This window comes from Lynx canadensis, chromosome C2 (assembly GCF_007474595.2).
Source record: "Lynx canadensis isolate LIC74 chromosome C2, mLynCan4.pri.v2, whole genome shotgun sequence".
Taxonomy (NCBI): domain Eukaryota; kingdom Metazoa; phylum Chordata; class Mammalia; order Carnivora; family Felidae; genus Lynx; species Lynx canadensis.
Window position 1 is genome coordinate 26,490,793 of NC_044311.2, and position 23,582 is coordinate 26,514,374.

The following is a 23,582-nucleotide window of genomic DNA, read 5'->3' on the forward strand; positions in this document are numbered from 1 at the left end:
GAAGAATGGATTTTTAAAATGTTGTATGTTCATACAACAGAATATTACTCAGCCATAAAAAAGAATGAAACACTGGTACATGTCACAATATAGGTAAATCTTGAAAACACGTTAAATGAAAGTTTCCAAACACAGAAGCCCATATATTATGATTCCACTTATATCAATGTCCAGAACAGGCAAATCTATAGAGAAGAAAGTAGATCAGTGTTTCCCAGGGTCAGTGAGAAGGGGAGAATGGGGAGTAACCACTAATTGCATGGATTTCTTTTGGGGGATCATGAAAATGTTATGAAATTAGTGATGATGGATACAAATTCTGTGATACACCAAAACATAATGAATTGAACCCTTTAAAAGGGTAAATCTTACGGAAATTATATCTCCATACTAAAATTAATGAATAAGAAAAGTATATGGTATCTTAGAATATGATGAACATAGATTTAGAAGTCATTGTTGACATGATTCAGCCACTGACTACTAGGGAGCTTTGTTAGTGGCCATCCTTAGCAAAATAAAGGTTTAGTCTAAATGATTTATCAGTTCTCTTTCAAATCTAGCTTCCAATGATTCTCAGTCTTCCTTCATTGTCAGCAATTTCAAAAGAACTGCTGGGAAAGTCAACTCTAGAAAAAAATAACAGAGCCTTTATACCTTTGGTATCTCATTTAAGGCAGCTCTGTTTTTGCCTATTGGTCATTTGATCTCTTCTCATCAGTGTAAAGAACAACTCTGAATTGGCAGAATTTCTAAAAGATTGTGAAATCATGATTTCTGATTGATTGTGAGCTTCCTGGAGAGAAACGCTGAGGTTAAAATCATTTGTAAAGCTGAGTTTCTCTGTAAATGAAAGAACTCTTTTCACAAGGGTTTTGTGAAGAAACAGACATGGGTGGCCGTTGGCTTTTTTCAGCCGAGTTGTGAACATATATAATAGTCATTGTTGACATAAAGATAGAGGGTAAAGAATATGTGATTTGTGAGGACACAGCCTTTGTATAAGGCATATGGTGGTTGAGAGCTTGAACTCTGCCGTCACCTTGTCTGGGTTAGGATCCTGGATCTACCATTTGCCAAGCCCCTCTGTGCCTGTCTCCTCATCTGTCACCTAGTCATAGTATTTGTCCCTCCCCTTAGGACTGTTGTGGAGATTAAATTAGATGATACTCATACAGCACTGAGAAAAGTAGCTAAGCCATGATGAGGACTCAGCAAACGTTAGCATTCTTTATTTTCAATAACGACTCCACATGCTTAATGAGTGTTTTAATCACACCTGACATTACTTGACAAGTACTTGCTCCCAGCGATTTGTGTTCTAATCAAGATTTGCCGGTAGTTATTTCTTGTTCTACGATGAGATTTTTCATATTGTAAATAACATGTCTTACAGAATAAAAGCAAGAAATCTTCACCAGCAAAATGAAGATCCTGCTACTTATGTTAATCCTTTGGACTGAAACACTGGCAGATCAGAGTCCAGGTACCAGTATATTTTACGTTTATTGTCATTTAGGAAAAATAAGCATTTTTATGTCTTCACGAACGTTTATTTTAATACATAGAAACAGACGGTTTATTTGCTTATTCACTAAAAAGTCAAAGTAGACGGCATTGAGTTGTAGTTGGAGGTATGTAATATCAAATGTACTTAATCTCTCAAAGATGACCAAGAGCCATGGGTAAAAGGCATGAATTATGCTACACCTGGCTAGAAGAATTCTAATTATTCAGTGATTTACTTAGGTCCCAGTGTTCCATGTCTCTATGACTCTCATAGAATCAGTGCATTGGGGGGGCGCCTGGGTGGCTCGGTCGGTTGAGCGTCCGACTTCGGCTCGGGCCATGATCTCACGGTCCGTGAGTTCGAGCCCCGCATCGGGCTCTGTGCTGACAGCTCAGAGCCTGGAGCCTGTTTCGGATTCTGTGTCTCCCTCTCTCTCTCTGACCCTCCCCCATTCATGCTCTGTCTCTCTCTGTCTCAAAAATAAATAAACGTTAAAAAAAATTTTTTTTAAAAAGAATCAGTGCATTGGTTTTGTAGGTCAGTCTGCATCCTAGGATTTCCTGACAATTTTCTGAGTTACTTTGAAAGAGCAGTTGTTAGGCGTTTACTAGCACAGCACAAATTTCCAGCGTGGAGGTGGTTGGCCATGACTGCCTAAGCAGACGCTGGGGGCGCCTCCCCTGACCCAAACTCTCTTTATCAGGCTGGCACCCCGTCCCCCACCTTTCCTGGCCCAGCTGCTGTGAATACTGCCTGCAACAGCTCACAGACATGGCCCGCTTTCTGAGGAGAATTGCTCTTAGCTTTCCTAGAGTCAGCTCACGAAGGAGATTGGGTCCGTAGCCCTCTGCTCCTTCCCTGCAATTCCTGGGGATGGTCTGCAGCCAATAACTGACCGAGACAAGAATATAGCAGACTGGCCCTCTCGCCTCAGAGAGCGACATGCTCCGGAGTCCTCTCAGATCAGGCAAACATCTGGCGTTGCTCTTCTCCTGCTTCCCCTCAATCAAGCCCCTCCCCCAATCCCTGTCTCCCACCCCCTCCTAAACTCTCCAACTCAAGACACCTGCTTACTTGATACGGTTTATAAAAGTTACTCTTCGTCCACAGACCACTTTGGGGGTTTTCTTTAGTATAATATCAGAGTTTGGGGTTCCACAACCAAAAAGAAAAAGATGTCTCTGGTACGGAGTTGAGAAACAAAAGACTTACTGCTTAACTACTAAAAGTCTTCTTGTTTGATGTTTTCACAAAAACCAGTATAGTTTCTGCTGCTTGACCTCCAGAAGACACTTCCCTTGGGATGCTGAGTCACTCATAACTTAGGACATAGTCTCAAATGAGTCCTGGGGTCTAAAATGTAAAGGCTGAACAATCACCTTGTTTAGCTTTGTTGCGATTTTATTTTGACAGAGCCAGGCCCTGAGTTTGCAGATGTCGTGTTTCTGGTGGACAGCTCTGACCACCTGGGAACCAAGTCCTTCCCCTTTGTGAGAATGTTCATCACCAAGATGATCACCAGTCTCCCCATCGAGGCCCACAAGTACCGCGTGGCCCTGGCTCAGTACAGCGACCGGCTCCACAGTGAGTTCCAGCTGAGCACCTTCAAGAGCAGGAACCCCATGCTGAACCACCTCAAGAAGAACTTCGCCTTCATCGGCGGCTCCCTGCGGATAGGAAACGCTCTCCGGGAGGCCCACAGGACCTTCTTCTCCGGAGCGGCCGGCGGGAGGGACAAGAAGCAGTTTCCCCCGATTCTGGTGGTCCTGGCTTCGGCGGCGTCCGAGGACGACGACGTGGAAGAGGCCTCGAAGGCCCTGCGGGAAGACGGGGTGAGAATCATCTCCGTGGGGCTGCAGGAAGCTTCTGAGGAGGAGCTGAAGGCCATGGCCACGGCTCAGTTTCACTTCAACCTTCGGTCGGTCAGGGACCTGGGCGCGTTTTCCCAAAACATGACGCAGATTATCAAGGAAGCGACCCAGTACAGGGACGGAGCGGCAGATGCTGATATGAAAGGTGAGGAAGCCCTGGGTTGAGGATGATGACAGAAACACTTCCCATAGTGAATAATTACTCGTTTCTGGGTTGGTCCCCTCCACCCATGAACTGGTGGCACCTTGAGGGCAGAACTGGGAACGTATATTTGTCTCCGTATTCTTTGGGCCTACACTGTGCCCGACAGTGATTTCTATTCTTAGTATTCTACGATTCTATTTCTTAATGATTGAATAGGTGAAATTCTTCCAGAAAAAGAAGTAAGTTCTATGTCTGTTCTCTTGGCCCTCGCAGTCCTGGCACAGTGTGAGGCACATAGTAAGTATCCCGAAAACGCCCGTTAGCTAATAACGCAGCGACACTAAACGGGAGCAGTAACTTTAGAATGAGACGAGGCAGAGAACAGGATACCCTCGGTTGTAGAGTAGTGTCTTGAGCCCTACATTTGCTGTGTTGGCTTATCCCCTCCAGCACGATTTTTTCTCCTTACAAGTAAAATCTCTCCAACGAGTATCAGGGCCTGCTAAAGCCAGGAGCTTGACTCGTTCCTTCTCTCAGTCGTGCAATCATTTTGTGCCTATATTTTCCACATGTAAAACACACATTTTTTTTTTTCACATTTTCACATTTTTGACATTAGGATGTGTCTTGCAGTAATGCTTTTTTTTTTTTTTTTTTTTTTTTTTTTAATTTTGGAGTGCTGCCATAAATAATAGTATACCTTACGGTAGACTGAATCTTTGAATTGAAGGAATATTGGAAATATCTCGGACAAGGTTATGGCTATGAATAAGGCCAACTAATAGCTCAAGTTGAACTGACTCAGTACATTTGCTTATATAATGTAACATCTTCGCTGTCACGTCCCCCAACATAAAATTCTCCGCAACTAATTTTCTGAGAGCCACCAAGAGTTTCTCATGTGGCAGCACAGAGCCTTCCTCTAAGGCTCCATCATCCATGTTGATTGTTGTGTGCACAGCTGCTTGACGGCCACACCTTACTTCAATCATTACAGCTGGTTTCCCTTGGGGGGTGCTGTTTCTAGGGGATTCTCTCTAAGAACCATCCACCAGAACCACCAGGGGTCACATCTGCACTCCTGTCAGCTCCTGGAAATCCCTGCATTTCGCACAGAAATGCAGAAGGCCTCCTTCTCATCTGCTTTCGTTCTTGACCCCCTAGGCCAAAAGGAGGAATACTTATGACCCCGTGACTTATAATGTCTCACGTGAAAAATGCCTTATTTGTGTCTTCAGTGAAGGCCTCAAAGCAGAAGGCTCTTGAATACACATCGTTTACTTGGCAGGTGATCCCAGACAGCATTAGGAAGGAACGAGTAAAACGAGATAGGAAGCTTCCCTTGCAGTGTTGATGAGCAGGCAGAGCCGGCCAGTGCACAGCTCCAGGGAGGCACTCAGTAAGTATGCCGTGCTAATGACAGACTCCTGCCAGAGTCAGGTAGGAAGGAATTCCAGCAAAATGGATTTTCCTGGCTGCCTCTGTGCTCAGTTGGCAATGACGGGCCGTTCTGAGCAGGAATTATCTAGTTCTAAGACTGAAGGAAGCTTCCTGGTGCGGTACAAAGTGCCCTGAACACAAGGTCAGATGTCCCAGATGCTGCCACTAGCTGGCTGTGCGAACTTGGGGAAGTGATGTCATCTCTCTGAGCCTTGCACCAGCATCCTCATTGGTGAGACACGGGGGCTGGGATGACCTCAAAACTTCCTTTCCGCCCCACCGTTATGGATTCCATGGCTCTGCAGATGGCCTGGTTTTGTAGTCAGACCAGTTCAGGCCTTAATAACAGACTCACTGAATAGTAGGAAGTTTATTTCCATTGTAACATTATAGGGCCAGTGCCCAAGGTGACTAGTTGTTTTTCGTCTATTCGGGTGCTTGGGTTAGTGGTGGCTCTTCGGTCTTCGCATATGACCTTCCAAGGCACCCTGGGCCTTGTTATACAGCTGGTGGGCAGGAGAAAACCACTCATGGGAGGGTCTTGTGGGATCAGCTTATTTTTGCTCATGTTTCATTATCCAGATCTTAGTCCCATGGCCACATCTAACTGCAAGTGAGCCTGAGAAGTCAGGTCTAGCTCGCTGCCCAAGAGGAGGAAATGGGTTTTAGTGAGTCCTGCCAAGATTTTAGTGAGTTTTGCAAGGTTCTGCCACAGTTAGTGTTGCTCCTGGGACACCAGGGAATCCCTTTCCTTCCACTCCCCTGATCTCTCACTCCTGTTGTCTTTGGGAAATAGCAAGATCTTATGACTTAGGTTCTTTTTTTCAGAGAAGAAACCCTCCTATGATCCTCCATTCTGGAGGCCTTGGAGATCCTTCAGCCCTGTAGGAGGCTGTATAGTCTGTGCTCTGCAGAACAGGGGGTTTTACCACCTTCTCAGAGGGTTCTGTGTGCTGATTATCCTCCAAATTTACTTCACGGAGTTTTGCAACCGCAAGGTTTTGCTTGACGGGATGCTATCATTGCCATTAGAGGTTAAGGGTAAGAACTTCAGAGTCAGTTAGGTATGACTTCAAACTCTGGCTTGCCTGCTAAGGGCCTTGGGTAAGCTATTTAACCTCTGAGCTTCAGTTTCCTTACCTATAAGATGAGAAAAATAGTACTTGCCTGGATATGGGTGAGATGGCTTGTATGGCTTTTGGAACACAGTTTACTATTATTAGTATCGATAGCTATTTGGAAGTGAATACTAACCTGAGTAGGTCATGCTGGGAGTTTGTTTTAGCCAACTCTGCGGGGTACAGAGTACCTTGGCAGATTTATGAGAATTACTTTTAATTTGAGTTTCACTAGGTACTAGGTACTGGAGGGATAGAGATAAGCAAGACATATCTTCTGGTTTCTAGAGCTCACAATCCTAACGGGTAGCTTTTGGCAAGATTGAGCTTATCCCTTGGCTATACTTTCCACAGATGTAGTTCCTTCCCCTGTACCTGGAGTAGGTGTTTTCTGTGCTTAGGATGTACTCTTCCCTGGATTCCAGATTCATACAACCAACTGCTTACCTGGTGTCTTCAAAACTGTCCCAAACTTAGCATGTCTCAAATGGTACTCTTGAATCCCCCCTTGCAGCTTCTTCCTATGGTCTTCCCTATCTTGGAAAAAGAGACCACCGATATCCACTCAGTTGTTTGTGCCAAAAACCTAGTTTTTACCACTTCTTCTTTATCTCTTAACACTAGCATCCCACTATCATCAAGGCCTCTCTGTTCTACCTCTAATTCATGTATCAAAACTACCCTGTTGTTCCATCTTACCTGCTATTATCCTTGTCCAACAAACATTGTCTCTTTCCCGAACTAGGGTGATTGTTTCTTAATGGCTATCCCTGAATACCCTCAGCAACTGGGGTGATATTTTAAAGATTTAAATAAGATCCTGTGACTCCCCTATGATTCAGGCCCTTAGTCTCTCTGACCTCATCCATCATTGTTCCCCTCACCGTCACCAGCCACTCTGGGCTTCTTGTTCCCACCTCCTACTGTTCCTTCTGCCAGAATCCCCCTTCCTTCAGAACACGTGGCTGAATCCCCTTCATTCATATCTCAGCCCAAATGTGCTCCTCTTAGAGAGGCCTTCCCTGACTTCTTTGTATCTCAGGTAAGTTAGTCCTCATCCCATGTCCCCAGAACAGTAACTCGATTGACTCACTTGTTTTATTTCCTCGTGATGCTTATTACTGTCTGAAATAAGATAACCTAGTTATTTATCCTCCCCATAGAATAGGAGCTTCCTGAAGTCAGAGATATTTCTGTTAACACGTCGCTGCATCCTAGCACTTGAGACGGGTGGTGGTGGAGGGGTTGATAGGACAATTGGTAAGAAGCACTCTTCAGACAGAAGGAACATAATTGCAGAGACTCCGAAGTCCGTCACCTTGTGACTCTTTTCAGCATTTTAACTGGTGTTCGTTCAAAGAAAACGGTGCTAACCACATCTGTCATGACTGCCTCCATTTTCACCAATGCCTTTTGACAATCTGTAAAGTGCCCTTCTCGCTCTGGGCCGGTGGTTTGTACTCATCCTCCTACTTTTTCTCTCTCCCTATTCCCTTCGCAGTGACCTGTCAGAGAGATTCATTAGCTGACCTCATGTTCCTGGTGGATGAGTCAGTGGGCACCAGACAAAACTTAAGGAACCTGCAGAATTTCCTGAGGAATATTACTGCCTCCATGGATGTGAGGTTCAGCTGCACGCGCCTCGGGCTTATGAGTTACAGTGATAGAGCAGAGACTATTTCTTTTCTAAAATCAAACACAACCCAGGATGAATTTCAGCAGCAAATCCAGAAGCTTTCTCTCCGGACGGGGAGAGCCAATGCTGGTGCTGCCATTGAGAAGATGAGACTAGAAGCCTTTTCAGAGTCTGCTGGCAGCAGAAGGGCAGAGGGGGTGCCTCAGATCGCAGTCTTGGTCACTCACAGACCCTCAGAGGACGCGGTACGTGATGCCGCACTGCGGCTTCGGATGCAGGACGTGACTGTGTTTGCCGTGAACATCCAAGGGGCGAACGACACCCAGTTAGAAGAAATAGTGTCTTACCCTCCGAGACAGATGGTTTCCGTGCTCAAGTCCTATGCCGACTTGGAAACTTACAGTAAGAAATTCCAGAAAAAGCTGCAGAATGAAATTTGGTCCCAAATTTCTACTCGTGCTGAGCGAGTGGACCTTGACAAAACTGGTAAGTTTTTAAAAAATACTTTTCTTGTTATTAAAGTACTATGAGTAGTGGCCTAGGGCAAGGGCAGGAGCGAGAACTGACTGTACTTGGCTAAGGGAACATGAGTAGTTAGGAAAATGTTCCAAGACTAGATTTTGGTTGTGGTGGCAAAACTTGATGAATTTACCAAAAATCATTGAAAGGTTACAACGCGTGAATTCTTCAGTGTGTAAGTCGTACCGCAATTAAATGTAAAAAAGTAATAGGTGTTAGTTAAAAAATAGTTTGATAGTATTGATGAACATGAAGAAAATAAAATCATCTGTAATCCTATCATCCAGACAAAACCATTTTAACGTTTATTTCTCATGTCATTTAGTTTCTTCTCTTTCTCTATGCTACGTACACACAAGCACACACACGTATGTTTTTCAAAGGTAGTGTAGCCTTGTATATGTTAGTGCTGTTCGACAGAACTTTCCGTGGCGATGGAAATGTTCTCCATCTGTGATGTCCAGTAAGGCAGTCACTAGCCACGTGTGACTGTTGAGCGCTTGAAATGTGGCTAGTGTAACAGAAGATCTGAAATTCAAATTTAATTTAATTTGAACTCATTTTATTTTTTTATTTTTATTTTTTTCTAATTTTTTTTTTTTAACATTTATTTATTTTTTGAGACAGAGAGAGACAGAGCATGAACAGGGGAGGGGCAGAGAGAGAGGGAGACACAGAATCTGAAGCAGGCTCCGGGCTCCGAGCTGTCAGCACAGAGCCCGACGCGGGGCTCGAACTCATGGATCATTGAGATCATGACCTGAGCCCAAGTTGGACGCTTAACCGACTGAGCCACCCAGGCGCCCCGATTTGAACTCATTTTAGTTTTGATAGCCACATGTGGCTGATGGCTGCTGTATCACTGCAGGAATATACAGTTGGGTAACTTGTATCAATCACAGTTACATTTGGGTGTGACTAACAGAAATAAAAACAGCAGTGGTTTAATCGGGATAAAACTGTTTTTTCTGTTGCACAATAAGTCCTAAGGTAGGTAGACACAGCTGGTACATCACAGAGTCAGAGACCCTGTCTCTTTCAACATTATTGTTTTTATTTATTTATTTATTTATTTATTTATTTATTTATTGCTGTTTGTGGTTTTTAACTCCCAGGAACATAGTCCAAGATCATTGCTCTAGGCATCCCACTCACATCCAGCAAGCAAGAACGAGAAAAGAGAAGGAAGAGGTCAGGCTTCCGTTTCCTTTTCTTCAAAGATATTTCCAAAAATTACACACATCATTTCTGCTTACATCCCAAAGGCCAGAACTTGGTCACGTGTCGCACCTAAATTGTAATTTGGCAGCATTCGCATGGAAAAGAATTGTAATCTTCCAATGACATTGAAGGCTAATTTTAAACTCCTACAAGTCAATTGAAGGTTTATTAAGAATGCATCCTGGGCTGGCCCTGGATTTTCTGTGGCCCGTATACGTAGCAGCAAGAAACAAGTCCTCTGTTACCTCCTAAGTGACATGTGGGGAAGCGGCTCAGAGTGGCAGTCACCTTGGTCTAGTATGAACTATTAGGGCATAGGGGGGATGTGTAGTGTGGCCTCTCTTAGAGAGTTTGAAATGATGTGACCAAAAAAATGGTCACATTTATTTTTGTTACAGAAATTCTAAATGGGGGTGCCTGGGTGACAGTCAGTTAAGTGTCCAACTTTGGCTCAGGTTATGATCTCATGGTTCGTGGGTTCGAGCGCCTGTGTTGGGCTCTGTGCTGACAGCTAAGAGCCTAGAACCTGTTTCGGATTCTCTGTCTCCCTCTCTCTCTGCCCTTCCCCTGCTTGTGCGCGTGCTCTCTCTCTCTCTCTCTCTCTCTCTCTCTCTCTCTCTCTCTCTCCTCTCTCTCTCTCTGTCTCTCAAAAATACAAAATAAACATTAAAAAAATTAAAAAAAGAAATTCTAAATGGGAAGGTATGGGACCAAGGCTAATGGCAAGGGCCATCCAAGGGGGATAGCTATCCTCCATAAGGCCTCCAGTAGATGGCTTCTTGTTAATTCAATGGCTCTCAAATATTGGTACTTGACTTAGGTTGGGTTCCTCAGAAGTAGATGCCAGACAAGGATTCATGTGAAATGGATAGATTTTGATTAGAAAATATATCCAGGGAAAACTGGAGATTGTTAGGAAAGGGAGAGTTGGGACCAGGAGGGGAAGGACGATAAGCCAAGTTCCCTGGAGAATTCAGGGAATTCAGGGAATTCAATTCCACAGGGCCATCCTAGGGACAATGTGGGTTAAACCTTAGAATTGCTCCTGTCAGGGGGCAGAGTAGCTAGAGAATTTATATTCCAGCACATGAGAGAATGTAAATTTCCAGGCACTTCTTCAAGCCCCTGGCAAGAGGGTTCCAGGAACCTGAGAGCAACCCACCCATAAACAGCCCTAGGTACTAGCCGTTAGAGAGAAAGCCCTGGGAGCCAGTGGGCACAAATGTGGTGAAGGGCTTGAGGGGATACAGGCTAAGCACCAACAGCATCTGCTGTAAACTTACCAGAGTGTCCTGGGGGAGTTTATCACTAGTTCATTGGCCCAAGCCCTACCCGAAATCTAATGAATTAGTGTCAGAGTAGGGCCTGGGCACTTGCATTTTAGTAAGCCGCCCTTTGAACTTCTGTTAGCAGTGTTTAAGAACCTCAACCTTAGAGACTTTGCCATGGTCTGGAGTGTGGTGCCGGCTTTGTAGTTTCAGAACGGTAAAACACAGAGAACCAATCTACGTTGACTTCGTTACTGTATCCACCACATCTGTCACGTAGTACGTATCCAGTTTTTTAAAATCAAACTTCATTGAATCAAGGAGACGCTCACATTAATCAAACCAAGAGACTGATGTATAGAAAAAAGAGTGATGGCGGGGCGCCTGGGTGGCTCAGTCAGTTAAGCGTCCTACTTTGGCTTAGGTCATGATCTCACGGTCCGTGAGTTCGAGCCCCGCGTTGGGCTCTGCGCTGACAGCTCAGAGCCTGGAGCCTGTTTCAGATTCTGTGTTTCCCTCTCTCTCTGACCCTCCCCTGCTCATGCTCTGTCTTTCTCTGTCTCAAAAATAAATAAAACGTTAAAAAAAAAATTAAAAAAAAATAAAGTCAAATATTCAGGGGCACCTGGGTGGCTCAGTTGGTTAAGCGTCCAACTTCGGCCCGGGTCATGATCTCAGAGTTCGTAGGTTCCAGCCCCGTGGCAGACTTTGTGCTGACAGCTCAGAGCCTGGAGCCTGCTTCAGATTGTGTATCTCCCTCTCTCTCTGCCCATCCCTGCTCGCTTGCTCGCTCTCTAAAAAATAAGTAAACATTAAAAAAAAGAAGAATAAAATAAAATATTTAAAAAAATAAAGTCAAATATGTAGATTTCTCTCTCTGTCTCTCTGTATAACTGTACAGGTGAGACCTTGGGCCAGGGGACACATTCTTCTTTGACATTGTCTAGCCAACGTTTTGTGATAATGACAGTATTCTGTATTTACACTGTTGGATATGATAGGTATTAGCCACTTGGGGCTGTTAATCACTAAAAATATAGCTAGTGCAACTAAAGAGCTGATTTTTGAATTTTATTTAATTTTAAGTAGCTTCAGTTTACCTTTTAATAGTAATATCTGACTAGTAGCTAGTATATTGGACAATACAGTTCTGGGGGGGGGGGTTGCATGGGCATTGCCTTGGTTGCCCACTGTGACTCATATTGTTTTCCTCCTTCATTGCTGATCACCACTATCTTTCTTCTGGAGAACACCTCATTCTTCTTCATTAGGTTTATATAAATCAATCTATCTTTATTGATATCAGGTTTTGCTGGCCTGGGATCAACCCTGTCTTTTGCAGATAACTGCTTATCTTCCTCCTAATATTTTATATGTCAATTTCATAGTTTAATTCTCGGGTCCAAACTTATTTCCAGTATTTCTGATTTCTTAGGGACCAACTCCCTATGGCCTAAAGTAGTGTCAATAGCTATAAATTACCAAAAAGTTGTGAATAAAGAAACTATTTCTGAAATACCTAAATAGTCTTGTATTTTAAGGATCTGTCAACACACTCAACCAGATAACTGTGTAAATAATCTAAATTTTTAAATTATGCTTTTTCTCCTACCCAATTGCAATGAGTAATTGATAGAGTTATAAATAGACTATTAGTAAAGTTAAAGCATGTTTTACTTTGTTCCAGGGCTTTAAGAAAGGAAGAAACATTGAGGAAGGAACAAGAAAGGAAGGAACATTGAGAGTGTATTTATTTATTTATTTGATGTTTATTTTTGAGAGAGAGAGAAAGAGAGAGAGTACACATCTAAGCAGGGAAGGGAAAGGCAGGGCAGAGAGAGAGACAGAGGGAGACAGAGGATTTGAAGCAGGCTCCATGGTCATAGCAGAGAGCCTGATGCAGGGCTTGAACCCATGAGCCGCGAGATCATGACCTGAGCCGAAGTTGGATGCTCAACTGACTAAGCCACCCAGAGTTCTTTCATTTAAAATTTTTGGTTGAAATCTTGCGATGGACCAGGCATACTGGGTAGAAGCAGAGAAGTTGACAATCTCTGCCCTCATGGGGACACTCTGGCAGGAAGCAGTCTGTGCTCATGAAAAAATGAGTAAGATAACTTCAAAAAGTATGGCTATCATAAAGAAAATAGAGAGGGTAATAGGGTAGACGATGACCAATGTGCTTTAGCTAGAGGGGAAGAGAATGCCTTTTTGAAGAACTGACATTTGAGTTGGTATATCCATGATGAGATAAGAAGGAATCAGCTATGTGAATGTTTAGGGAGAAGAATATTCCAGCAAGAGAGAGGAGGGCAAGTACAAAAGCCCTGGGGCACATTCAGAGTACAGAAAGCAGCCTGGCGTGGTTGGAGCACAGCGAGTAAGATGAAGAATTGCTCGAAATAGGATCTGAGAGAAAAACAGGGAGAAAGTTCAGGCCATTTTTAAATTCTAAATGCAATGATAAACCATATAAGTAGGAGAGTAATATGATCTGGCTCTAGTTTAAAAAAATTTTTTTAATGTTTGTTTATTTTTTTTTTTTAATTTTTTTTTTCAACGTTTATTTATTTTTGGGACAGAGAGAGACAGAGCATGAACAGGGGAGGGGCAGAGAGAGGGAGACACAGAATCGGAAACAGGCTCCAGGCTCTGAGCCATCAGCCCAGAGCCCGACGCGGGGCTTGAACTCACGGACCGTGAGATCGTGACCTGGCTGAAGTCGGACGCTTAACCGACTGCGCCACCCAGGCGCCCCTGTTTGTTTATTTTTGAGACAGAGAGAGATAGATCATGAATGGGGGAGGGTCAGAGAGAGAGGGAGACACAGAATCCGAAGCAGGCTCCAGGCTCTGAGCTGTCAGTACAGAGCCCGACGCGGGGCTCACACTCGCAGGGCTCACACTCACAGACGTGAGATCATGACCTGAGCCGAAGTCAGATGCTCAACTGACTGAGCCACCCAGGTGCCCCTGGCTCTAGTTTTAAATATAGTGTTCTAGTTGCTCTGGGGAAAAGAGGATATTGAGGAAGTAAGAGCAGCAGGTCCTCTCCTCCATTGCATTTCTCGGGAAATGATAAGGCATAAAACTGTCTGAAAAGGCAGGTGTCAATACTATACAAACAATTTAACTTACAGCCTGGAGACTTGGGAATCTGGTCCTGCCTTTTAATTAACTTGCAGTGTGACCTCAGGCAAAGTACTAGGTGTCACTCTGTTGCAATTTCCCACCAGGTTGTTGTGAATTTCAAAGGAGAAAATGGGCATGAACAGGCTCGATGAAGCAGACAGTCTCTGCGTAAATGATGAAGAGTTCTCATTCTCTAGAACCTTCACAGCCTCGTGTTCCTCTACAAACCCTCTTGCAAACTTCTCTCCAGATATTTCTGTAATTAACAAAGAATGCATTTTCCACTTTTTTTTTTTTTCAGGCTGTGTGGATACAAAAGAGGCTGATATCTATTTCCTCATCGATGGCTCAACTAGCATAAACAGAACGGGGTTTGAGCAGATGAAGGAATTTATTTTGGCAGTGACAGAAATGTTCAGCATTGGCCCAGACAAAGTCCAAGTTGGAGCTGTACAGTATTCAGATAAGATAAAAGTGGAGTTTCACATCAATGACAATTCTAATAATGTGGATTTAAGAAAGGCTGTTCTGAACATCAAGCAACTCAACGGAAACACAGATACTGGGAAAGCCCTGGATTTCATGCTGCAAATAATAAAAGAGGGAAAGAAGCGTAGGACAAGCAGTGTTCCCAATTATCTCATTGTGCTGACTGATGGGAAGTCCAGGGATGAAGTCCTGAAGCCTGCCGAGAGATTAAGGGCTGAACAAATCACCATTCATGCGGTTGGCATTGGGGAGGCTAACAAAGAAGAACTCCAACAAATTGCTGGGGAGGAAGAAAGGGTTAACTTTGGGCAGAACTTTGATTCTTTAAAGAGAATAAAAAATGAAGTTGTTCGCAGAATCTGCACTGAAAAAGGTGAGCAAAACAAAGAAGGCTTTATTCTCTGCACCCTCATGGGTTGCTTCCTGCAGGCTGATAGCCAGGCTGAGACCAGGAGTGTTGTGACCAGTTTTCTGGTTAACATTGTTGCTAACTTCCTTTCTCACCACGGAGGATTCAGCCCCTTACTTTAAACCAGTTGCCAAGATTGGAGAAGCCCTCCACAGACAGATGCCCTGAGGCCATCTTGGGGGTCGTAAGCAGGAAGGTTGCTAAGAGTATTGTGGCCTTGACAAAGCCCACCAGTATGGCATGTAAGAGTGTGTGTGTGTGTGTGTGTGTGTGTGTGTGTGCGCACTAATTGAAGCAGATGAGTACATGGAAAGAAAATGGGCTCTGGCTTTGAGTAGGTTAGGATTCAACCACTTTCCTGCTTGACCTTCAGACTTCCTCATCTATAAAGCAAGGGTAACACCTACATCCTAGAATCCTTATAGGTTTAGCATAAGAAACATCAACCATCATTCCTCTATTATGAATGCTTATCTAGTACACATATAACAATTGTTTATTTTTATCTGTACCAGAAACACGTATTTGCATTTTCGTTCAGACTAAAATTACGTAAGTAAAGTTAGGAAGAACAATTTGCAAATACCTGTACCCGATCGTGATTCCTCTTATTAGGAGCAGCGACTTACTAACTGAAGATGGTATGTGTTGGTTTGCTAATATTAGCACATGAAAATTTTGTCTGCTGAGAGGCATGTTACCTTATTGGTTAAGATAAAGGATGCTGGAGTCAATGAGGTAAAGTTCAAACCCCAGCTATATTAGCTGTGGACCTTGAATAGTTCACTTACTGTCCACCTGCCTTAATCACTGAGGGTAGGCCTAGCTTCCAGGTGAAGCTTGAAGGTGATAAGGCATGTGGAACACTTAGAAAAATGCACGTGGGCACTTAGTGCTACATAAAAATTAGCTACTGCACAAGTTGGCTAAAGTCACTGCTGAGAAAAAGAGAAGGATTTCCATTTATTTGAACTTACAAAAGTGAACATTCTGGAATGTTGTGAGTCACTAAAATCCAAAGATAAATCAGCAGAGCTCACAGCAAAATCCTAAATCACATTATTGTTCATTGTTCTCCCTGTTACAGACAGTAGTAGAGTTGGGTCTTCAGGATGCTCTAGAAAGAGTACAAGAGTAAAAAGTTCCCCAGAATTTCCTGGGGATGACGCAAAGAAAAGTAAAAGGGTTCCAGGAAACATAAAGTAGATTGTATCTCGGTCACTCCGAGGGAGACAGCGCTGGGCCAATCTGAGGAGGTACGGCACATCTCCTGTAGGTCAGGGGGTTGCACTTGAGGTGCCTGAACATTGGCACACCTGGAAGAGGAGACAAGCTGTGGACAAGGAGATGATCCATAAGATGGTGAATAGAGAGAGGCAGGAAAGCTAAGGAACCAAAGCCTTCGGGCCTAGAAAAACACTGACTAGTTTCAGGGCAGATGCAGACGGAATGAGACACATTGTACCTATTGCTTAGGGGACAAGATAAGAGGCCATAACAAAAAGATCCCAAACTACACAACACAGAATATTATTTCTGTCTTGCATAACAGTCCAGGGGGAGCAGGGTGCAAATTTAGCAGAGAGGCTCTTGCAGGCTCAGCATACAGCTCCCATCTTTAGGTCAACGGTGAAGCTCCGGTTCTCTTCACCTTGCACTTGTGGAAAGGGAGAAAGAGCCAGGGGAGCCCATCACACTGCCCTGTTTTAATGTTAAGACCCAGAAGTGGCCAAATCACTTCTGCTCCTGTCTATTGGAAAAACGTAGTCACAGGGCCACATCTGCTTCGAGGAAGGCTAGAAAAGTGATACTTACCTGGACAGTCAGTCATCTGTCTAGCTGAAATTATATCGGCATGGAAGAATGGGAGACCAGATATTAGAGGACAGGAAATAATCTTGTCACAAGCAGATCTAAGGGGGTATACCAAACCACATGTAAAAGTCTACTCCTTTTACACGTTTCATGGAGGAGAGGCTTCCACACTTCACAGCAGTGGGGCCTTGCCAAGGCCACAAACATCTTTAATGACCTCTCTATCTATGACTTTCAAGATGGCCTCAGGCAGCTTGGATCTTACATGGTGGCTTTAATGCTCCCTGGTTGTCCTTACACAGGTTATTAAAAAATAATAAGCATTGTCTTATTCTTCTTTGACTAATGCTAATTGTTCATTTTCAAATAGTATGGGATAGACTCTGTGAGAGTGAAGGGAAGGACTGCTAAGAGAATGGCAGTGATAGCAGGTAGAGCAAAGGGTTAAGACTAAGGAGATACATGCTAATGACAGTATATTTGCATTGTATACACACACACACACACACCTGTATCATGAATTAATAACACCATTTTTTTCTATGGCTTATAGAAATTGGTCTTCTTTGTGTACACACACACACACATATGTCCATTTCTAACCAGTAGAAAATCTACAAACTTTAGGTATACAGGAATGATCCTTTATTTATACATCCATGTTGAATGGATATGTGCTTACTAATGTACTTACTATTTCTAGTAAAAGTTTTTCACCCCGGTTTCTAATACTGATTCATAGTGTTTATCAAATCAGTGTAAATTATCCCAGAAAATAAGGCTGTGTAAAGATTGCTTAGAATTTTTTGTTTCGAGATTATACATAAAACCCAGAAATATTAGTCCTATGGACATAGGGAATTGATTACCTTTTCTCTTATTCCTTTTTTTGATCACCATCACATCCTTTAACACATAACCTGATACTTGGCATTTCATACACCTCAAGAATTATGAATGAATGAACTATGCATAAATGAATGATGCATGGGTGAATGAATATACACTTTGGAAGTTGCATTTTCTCTTAAAACTTGTTGGATAATATTCAGTAGATTTCTGATTCTGGGTCCTGGTCAACAGGCCTCTACTATAGAAGCAGATAAAATTTTCAAATACAATAGCAGGTGTTTGAGTTAATTTTTGATGTTTTCTGACTAATGCATTTCTTTCTTGCTTGCTGCTTCTCTGTGTTTTGAAAATTACATCAACCTGGTCTTTTTGACAACGCGCAGGATGTGAAGACATGAAGGCTGACATCATGTTTCTGGTGGACAGTTCTGGCAGTATTGGATATGAAAATTTTGGAAAAATGAAAACCTTCATGAAAAATCTATTAGCGAAGATTAAAATTGGTCCAGACAAAACTCAGATTGGTGTCGTTCAGTTCAGTAATTATAATCAGGAAGAATTCCAGCTTAATAAATACTTTGCACAAAAAGAAATTGCTGATGCAGTAGACAGAATGTCTTACATCAACAGTAACACTTTGACTGGAAGTGCACTAACCTTTGTAGCTCAATACTTCACCCCCACCAAGGGGGCCCGTGTTGGGGTCAAAAAGTTTCTTATCCTCATCACGGATGGAGAGGCACAAGATTCTGTGAGAGAACCTGCTAAAGCACTACGGGACAGCGGTGTCATCATCTTCTCTGTGGGAGTATATGGCGCCAACAGGATGGAGCTGGAGGAGATCAGTGGGGATGGCAAGCTGGTCTTCCAAGTCGAGAAGTTTGATGATCTAAATGCAATAGAAAACGAACTCATTTTTCGTGTATGTGCTCTCCACGGTAAGTGACACTGTTACTCTTCAGGACTCAAGGGCATGAGCTGTTGACTTCATGGGATGAGCAGTGGGCTGTACCACGGGCTTGGACTGTATCTGGACTTTAGTGTTAAGTTTCAGTCTTGTCTTGTCTGTGTTGTGGAAACACCTGTAACCTCCAGGGATATTCCAGTTTAACAATTTTGCCCTCTAGTTTGGTGACAAAATAGTCTGGCTGTGGTGACTTCAAGTATATTCCCACAGGTTCTCAGAATTTCTTATCGAACTTCCACATTTTTAACTACGTCCATACCTAGATTTTTCAGAGCCAATTTTTAATCTCAAATGATTCCCCAGAATTGTTCCTGGCCTACCAATAACCAGTGTCAAATAGTAAATAATTAGAGACACAAATTCATCTTCCTCTTAGTTAAATTAAATCCAGTGTCCTAAGCATAACCCCCTAAATATCCCCTGTATTTTAAAGATATAGTGTGTATTTTCATGCTTTTGCATTTTTCTTCTTCACCACTATCAGAGAGATAGTTTACATTTGCTTTTCATGTATCTATCGTTTTGGAAAATTTCAAGTTGTTACTTTTTAAAAATGATTGCTTGGGATCATTTTATCTCACGAACTGTCGTACTTTAAAACTTGTGTTGAGCAAATCTTCAGTTTGAGTCCATCAACTTTAATGGCTCTTAATAGAGAAGTTGCTATAAATACACATGTAAGACTAAAAACACCTGTGCTTTTAAATCTACCACGTGCTGTTACCTGTTTTTTGGGCACCACTAAGAGAACATGCTGAAATATTAGTAAATTTGTTGTATGTTGTTCCCCTAGCAACATAGAGACCTTTGGACTATATTATTCAGAATTATGTGTGAGAAATCTTTACAAAGGTAACAAACAAAATGTCTTGGTCTGAGTCTGAGTTTTAGACAGTGGCGCTGTGAGTTCTCTCTTAACAGCTTAGTTAAAATGGCAATGATTTGTTAAGTGCCTGGGTGGCTCAGTTGGTTAAGCATCCAACTCTTTTTTTTTTTTTTTAACGTTCATTCATTTTTGAGAGACAGAGGAGAGACAGAGCATGAACGGGGAAGGGGTAGAGAGAGGGAGACACAGAATCTGAAACAGGCTCCAGGCTCTGAGCTGTCAGCACAGAGCCTGACGTGGGGCCCGAACTCACAAACCTGTGAGATCATGACCTGAGCCGAAGTCGGACGCTCAACCGACTGAGCCACCCAGGCGCCCCATGCATCCAACTCTTGACCTCAACTCAGGCCTTGATCTCAGGGTTGTGAGTTCAAGCCCCGCATTGGGCTCCACGCTGAATGTGAGCCTGCTTAAAAAAAAAAAAAAAAAATGGCAATGATTGCCAAATTCTTAGTAATGTTGAGACATTCTAAGAAAGGTTTATCTTAAGGTCACATCCCCACCTTTGAAATCCATGGGGCTTTTCTTGGCATTTCTTCATTTTGATAAATATAATGTTGGTGGAGGCCCTTTCTATAGCATAAGGTGAAATTTCCCTGGCTTACACATTAGATCGACTCATAAACCTCAAGTCATGACTAATCACTAAATTTTGGTGGGTCATTGCCTCAGGTTCCATTGCATCTTAGGCTTGAGAATTTGAGACCTCATTGCCAGAAATAAGGATTGGAGTTACCATATATAGGTAGAAAGTGGAGAAAGTGAAAGTCCAAAAGGCATATGCTTAAGTTACTGAGGGAAGAAAAAAAGGGGAGAGAAATCCCATACTTTGGAGACCTATCCAGAGTGGTCACTTGGCTTCTGATGTGGAGGAGAGCTTAGGGCTGAGATGAGGGGATAGGGGCCTTAGCTCTCCCTACTTGGGACCTTTCTGGGTTCTAACTCAGGAGATCAGGAGAAGGAGCACAAATGAATGCCGAGAGGCATGGTGCGTTTGGGAAAGTTAGCCGACCAGAAGCTGAAAAGACAGCTGGAACTAGAGGGAGTAAGATAAAAAAAAAATCCCAGCTTATACAGGGAGTCTCTGAGCTCTTTAAAACAGCACGCCAGTTTGGCAAACACTAGTCATGTCTCACCATTACATTGACATTGAACTACCTTCTGACATTTCCTTTCAGTTGAAAGCCTGCCGAGCAAAAGACATCCTGTGTCCTAATGAGATGTAGCAGAACAAAGTGGCATGGCTTAAGAAACACTGACCACAGAGCCATTGTCAAGTACAATGTCCTTGGAATCAGGGGTAGCTTGTACATCACTGAGCCTCAGTTTCTTACTCTGTAAAACAGAGTAAGCCCTCTCTAACAAGTAAGGTGCAGTGTCTGGCACATAGTAGGTTCATGGCAAATGTTAGTTTGCTCCCCCTTTTCAACTGTCTGTGTAGGATACACTGCAGAAAGATTGTGATGCCTGGTTCCTTATTCTTCCAGATTGTAAAAATATTAAGGTGTTAGACATCGTGTTTGTGCTGGATCATTCAAGCAGCATAGATACAGAAGAGCAAGAAAGCATGATGAACCTAACTATCCATTTGGTGAAGAAAGCAGATGTTGGCATCGACCGCGTTCGGATTGGAGCTCTCAGATACTCAAATGATCCTGAGGTTCTTTTCCACCTTAGTAGATACTCAAGTAGATCTGCAATCGTTGAGAATCTGAGGACACGCAGGCACACCGGAGGGGATACCTGGACTGCCAAGGCTCTCGAACACACAAACATAATGTTCACAAAAGAACATGGCAGCCGCATCGAGGAAAATGTGAAGCAGATGTTGATTATCATCACCGATGGGGAGTCCCATGACCGAAATCGGCTCAATGACACAGCATTGAAGTTAAGAAACAAAGGCATCAACATCTATGCAGTGGGCGTAGGAGAGGCCAACCCACTTGAACTCGAGGCTATCGCAGGGAATAAAAGCAATACTTTCTATGTAGGAAATTTCACCAAACTGGAAGATCTTTACCTGCCTCTGCAAGAAAGAATGTGTATCAACGCACATGAGCGTAAGTTGTGATTTTTAAAGTTTCTGTGGGGGTAGCAATAAAAGGTTAAGCAAAAAATAAATTAAATCTTGGCTTCCCATTACCTGGGTGTCATGGCTGAACATCTCTCTGCTCAGGCTATATTTTCTCATCTCTCAAATGCATTGATTGAACAAGATCTGAAAGTTCCCCTCCCACCACGGTGTGCATTGAAGAGCTTATGGAAGGAAGTTTCAGAAATACTCTTTGAGGTCTTGCCACCTTGTTGCCTTTTTCTTGGCAGAAAGGAACTCTACTTAGGATTGTATTCACCTTACCCCATTTCAGGGCCACTTGTACTATTCTATTTGCATAATAGTCTCAGCACAACCACTGAGCACCAGTTTCAGGCCAGACTCGGGTGGAGAGTTACATGGTTTGACAGATAGACTTTTGTCTTCAAAGATCCAGGGCCTTCTAACTGGGATTAGAGACATTCCCTAGGGCCACAGGAGGTTCAAGTGGTCTGATGTGCTTTTCTGGATAAGGGCCACTAATGCAGAGGAAAGAATATGGGAGTTCAATAGGGAGTCATGGAGGCTGGTGGGTAGGAGCAGGGAGGGAAGGGACGTAAGCTGATTCCATGAGATACCACTAGGGTGGAGTAGTCTGGAGGCATCATATCTGAGGAAAGTGTAAGATTTGCCACCTGAGCTCAAAGTGAGCAATGAATTAATCTTCTGGGTTTCAGATACAGAATGATGATGGTATTATCTGTAAGAAAAAAAGTTGTGACTTCTCCCAAGGCAGCGGGGCCTTCTCAGTTCTGCCCGTTCTAGCCTGTCCCTGGACTCCCACCGTGAAATTTAGTCTCCTTGCCCTTCATCTTGCCACCTTTGATTCCGTTCTCAACACTGAGTGATCTTCCTAACACACACTGGACCATGTCACTGCTCTGCTCACAGTTTACAACTACTGACCTGCTGAGTTCCATCTAGCCTTGCCCACAGCTCCAGCCTCACCTGCTGCCCCTCCCCCCTTCACAATCTCTCCTGTCAATCTGAAATGGCATCTCTGTGCACAGTATTCTACCCACCACAAACATGCCAGCCCAGCATCTTCCCTGGCTACATCTAGCTTAGCTGCCATGTTGCAGCCTTTGTGCGCCAGTTTCCCGCCCCAATACCTGGCGGTGACCCCACTGTGTCTCCCGGCTCCTGCGCCTTCTGTTGCTCCTGGTGGTAGCACTGAATGCAGATTCGCTGTTTCCTTATCTGTATCTGTCGCAAGACTGTGGCCTCCTTGGGCAGGCTTGGCCCCTTGTTAATCATTGGGTCCCCACCAAATCTAGTACATCACCAGGATACACGGTCTTTTCCTACAAAGATGGAAGCGGTTTTATTCTCCTCTCCCATGCATACCTTTCAGAGGCAGATGCTGAGGCGGAGTTTAAGATGCAAGATGTTTTTTAGGGATCCACACCTAGGAAAAAAAAGTGGAAAAAAGTTAAACAGTGATGCATGCTTGACAGAGCTCCAAACCCGGCAAAGAGCTCTGGAGCGTGCATTGCCCATCAGCGTTGTCCAGCATCAGACTAAGCTGGCTGGGCGGTCATACCCCCTTCTCACTTAGTCCTCAGATGTGAGCTGCCCTGGGCAGGGCACGGTCTTTGGCAAGACATCTCCCTGTAGTAAGGCTGACCCTGAAGGAGTCGACAGCCGGAAGCCCTCTGTTGACCGTGCGCCCACAACCAGGCAGTAAATCCTTCCTTGAAAGTCTATCTGGGCAGCCCAGCTGTGTGTCTGCCAGACTACCCTTACAAATGATTTTGTGGCAGTGGGCATCCCTTTGTTTCAATTGCCTTTAGTAATCACTTCAGTGCTGGCCCTGTCCCAGCCATTGCATTTGATTGGAACAGAGCATAGAAGATTATCCCTTCGTTATGGGACGTTTCTCATTGGATTTCAGGGAGATGACCCCATGCTGTGTTTACTAGCCATTAGCAGTTGTCCCATTCAGTTTTTATATGTGGGGTATGATATTATAAAAAAACTGCAGTAGAAAAAATACTTTTATTTAGAGATAAAACGATGAGGCGGTCCATGTACCAGCTGCACAGTGTAATAATTGTGTATTCTTAGGCAAGTTACTTAACCTCTGAATTCCACTTCTATATCTATAAAATTAGATTAACTTATTAAAACATGGTCATGAATATTAACTTACTGTATGCCAAGAGCAGTGTTTAAAAAATGGTATTTCTCAACACACATGCAAAGTGGTA

General features: G+C 43.4%; 1 protein-coding gene across 1 annotated transcript in view; it reads left to right on the forward strand.

Annotated features, from left to right (window-relative positions):
- The first annotated feature begins 1,411 nt into the window (after positions 1 to 1,411).
- The window catches only part of COL6A5 (collagen type VI alpha 5 chain), a 93,672-nt gene continuing 71,501 nt past the window's right edge, over positions 1,412 to 23,582 (forward strand). Inside the window, exons 1-6 of the mRNA XM_032594669.1 lie at positions 1,412 to 1,486; positions 2,924 to 3,526; positions 7,586 to 8,206; positions 14,161 to 14,721; positions 17,808 to 18,362; positions 20,765 to 21,340. Of these exons, the coding sequence (XP_032450560.1) occupies positions 1,426 to 1,486; positions 2,924 to 3,526; positions 7,586 to 8,206; positions 14,161 to 14,721; positions 17,808 to 18,362; positions 20,765 to 21,340 (2,977 nt within the window). The 5' untranslated portion in view covers positions 1,412 to 1,425. The remainder of the gene's footprint in view (positions 1,487 to 2,923; positions 3,527 to 7,585; positions 8,207 to 14,160; positions 14,722 to 17,807; positions 18,363 to 20,764; positions 21,341 to 23,582) is intronic.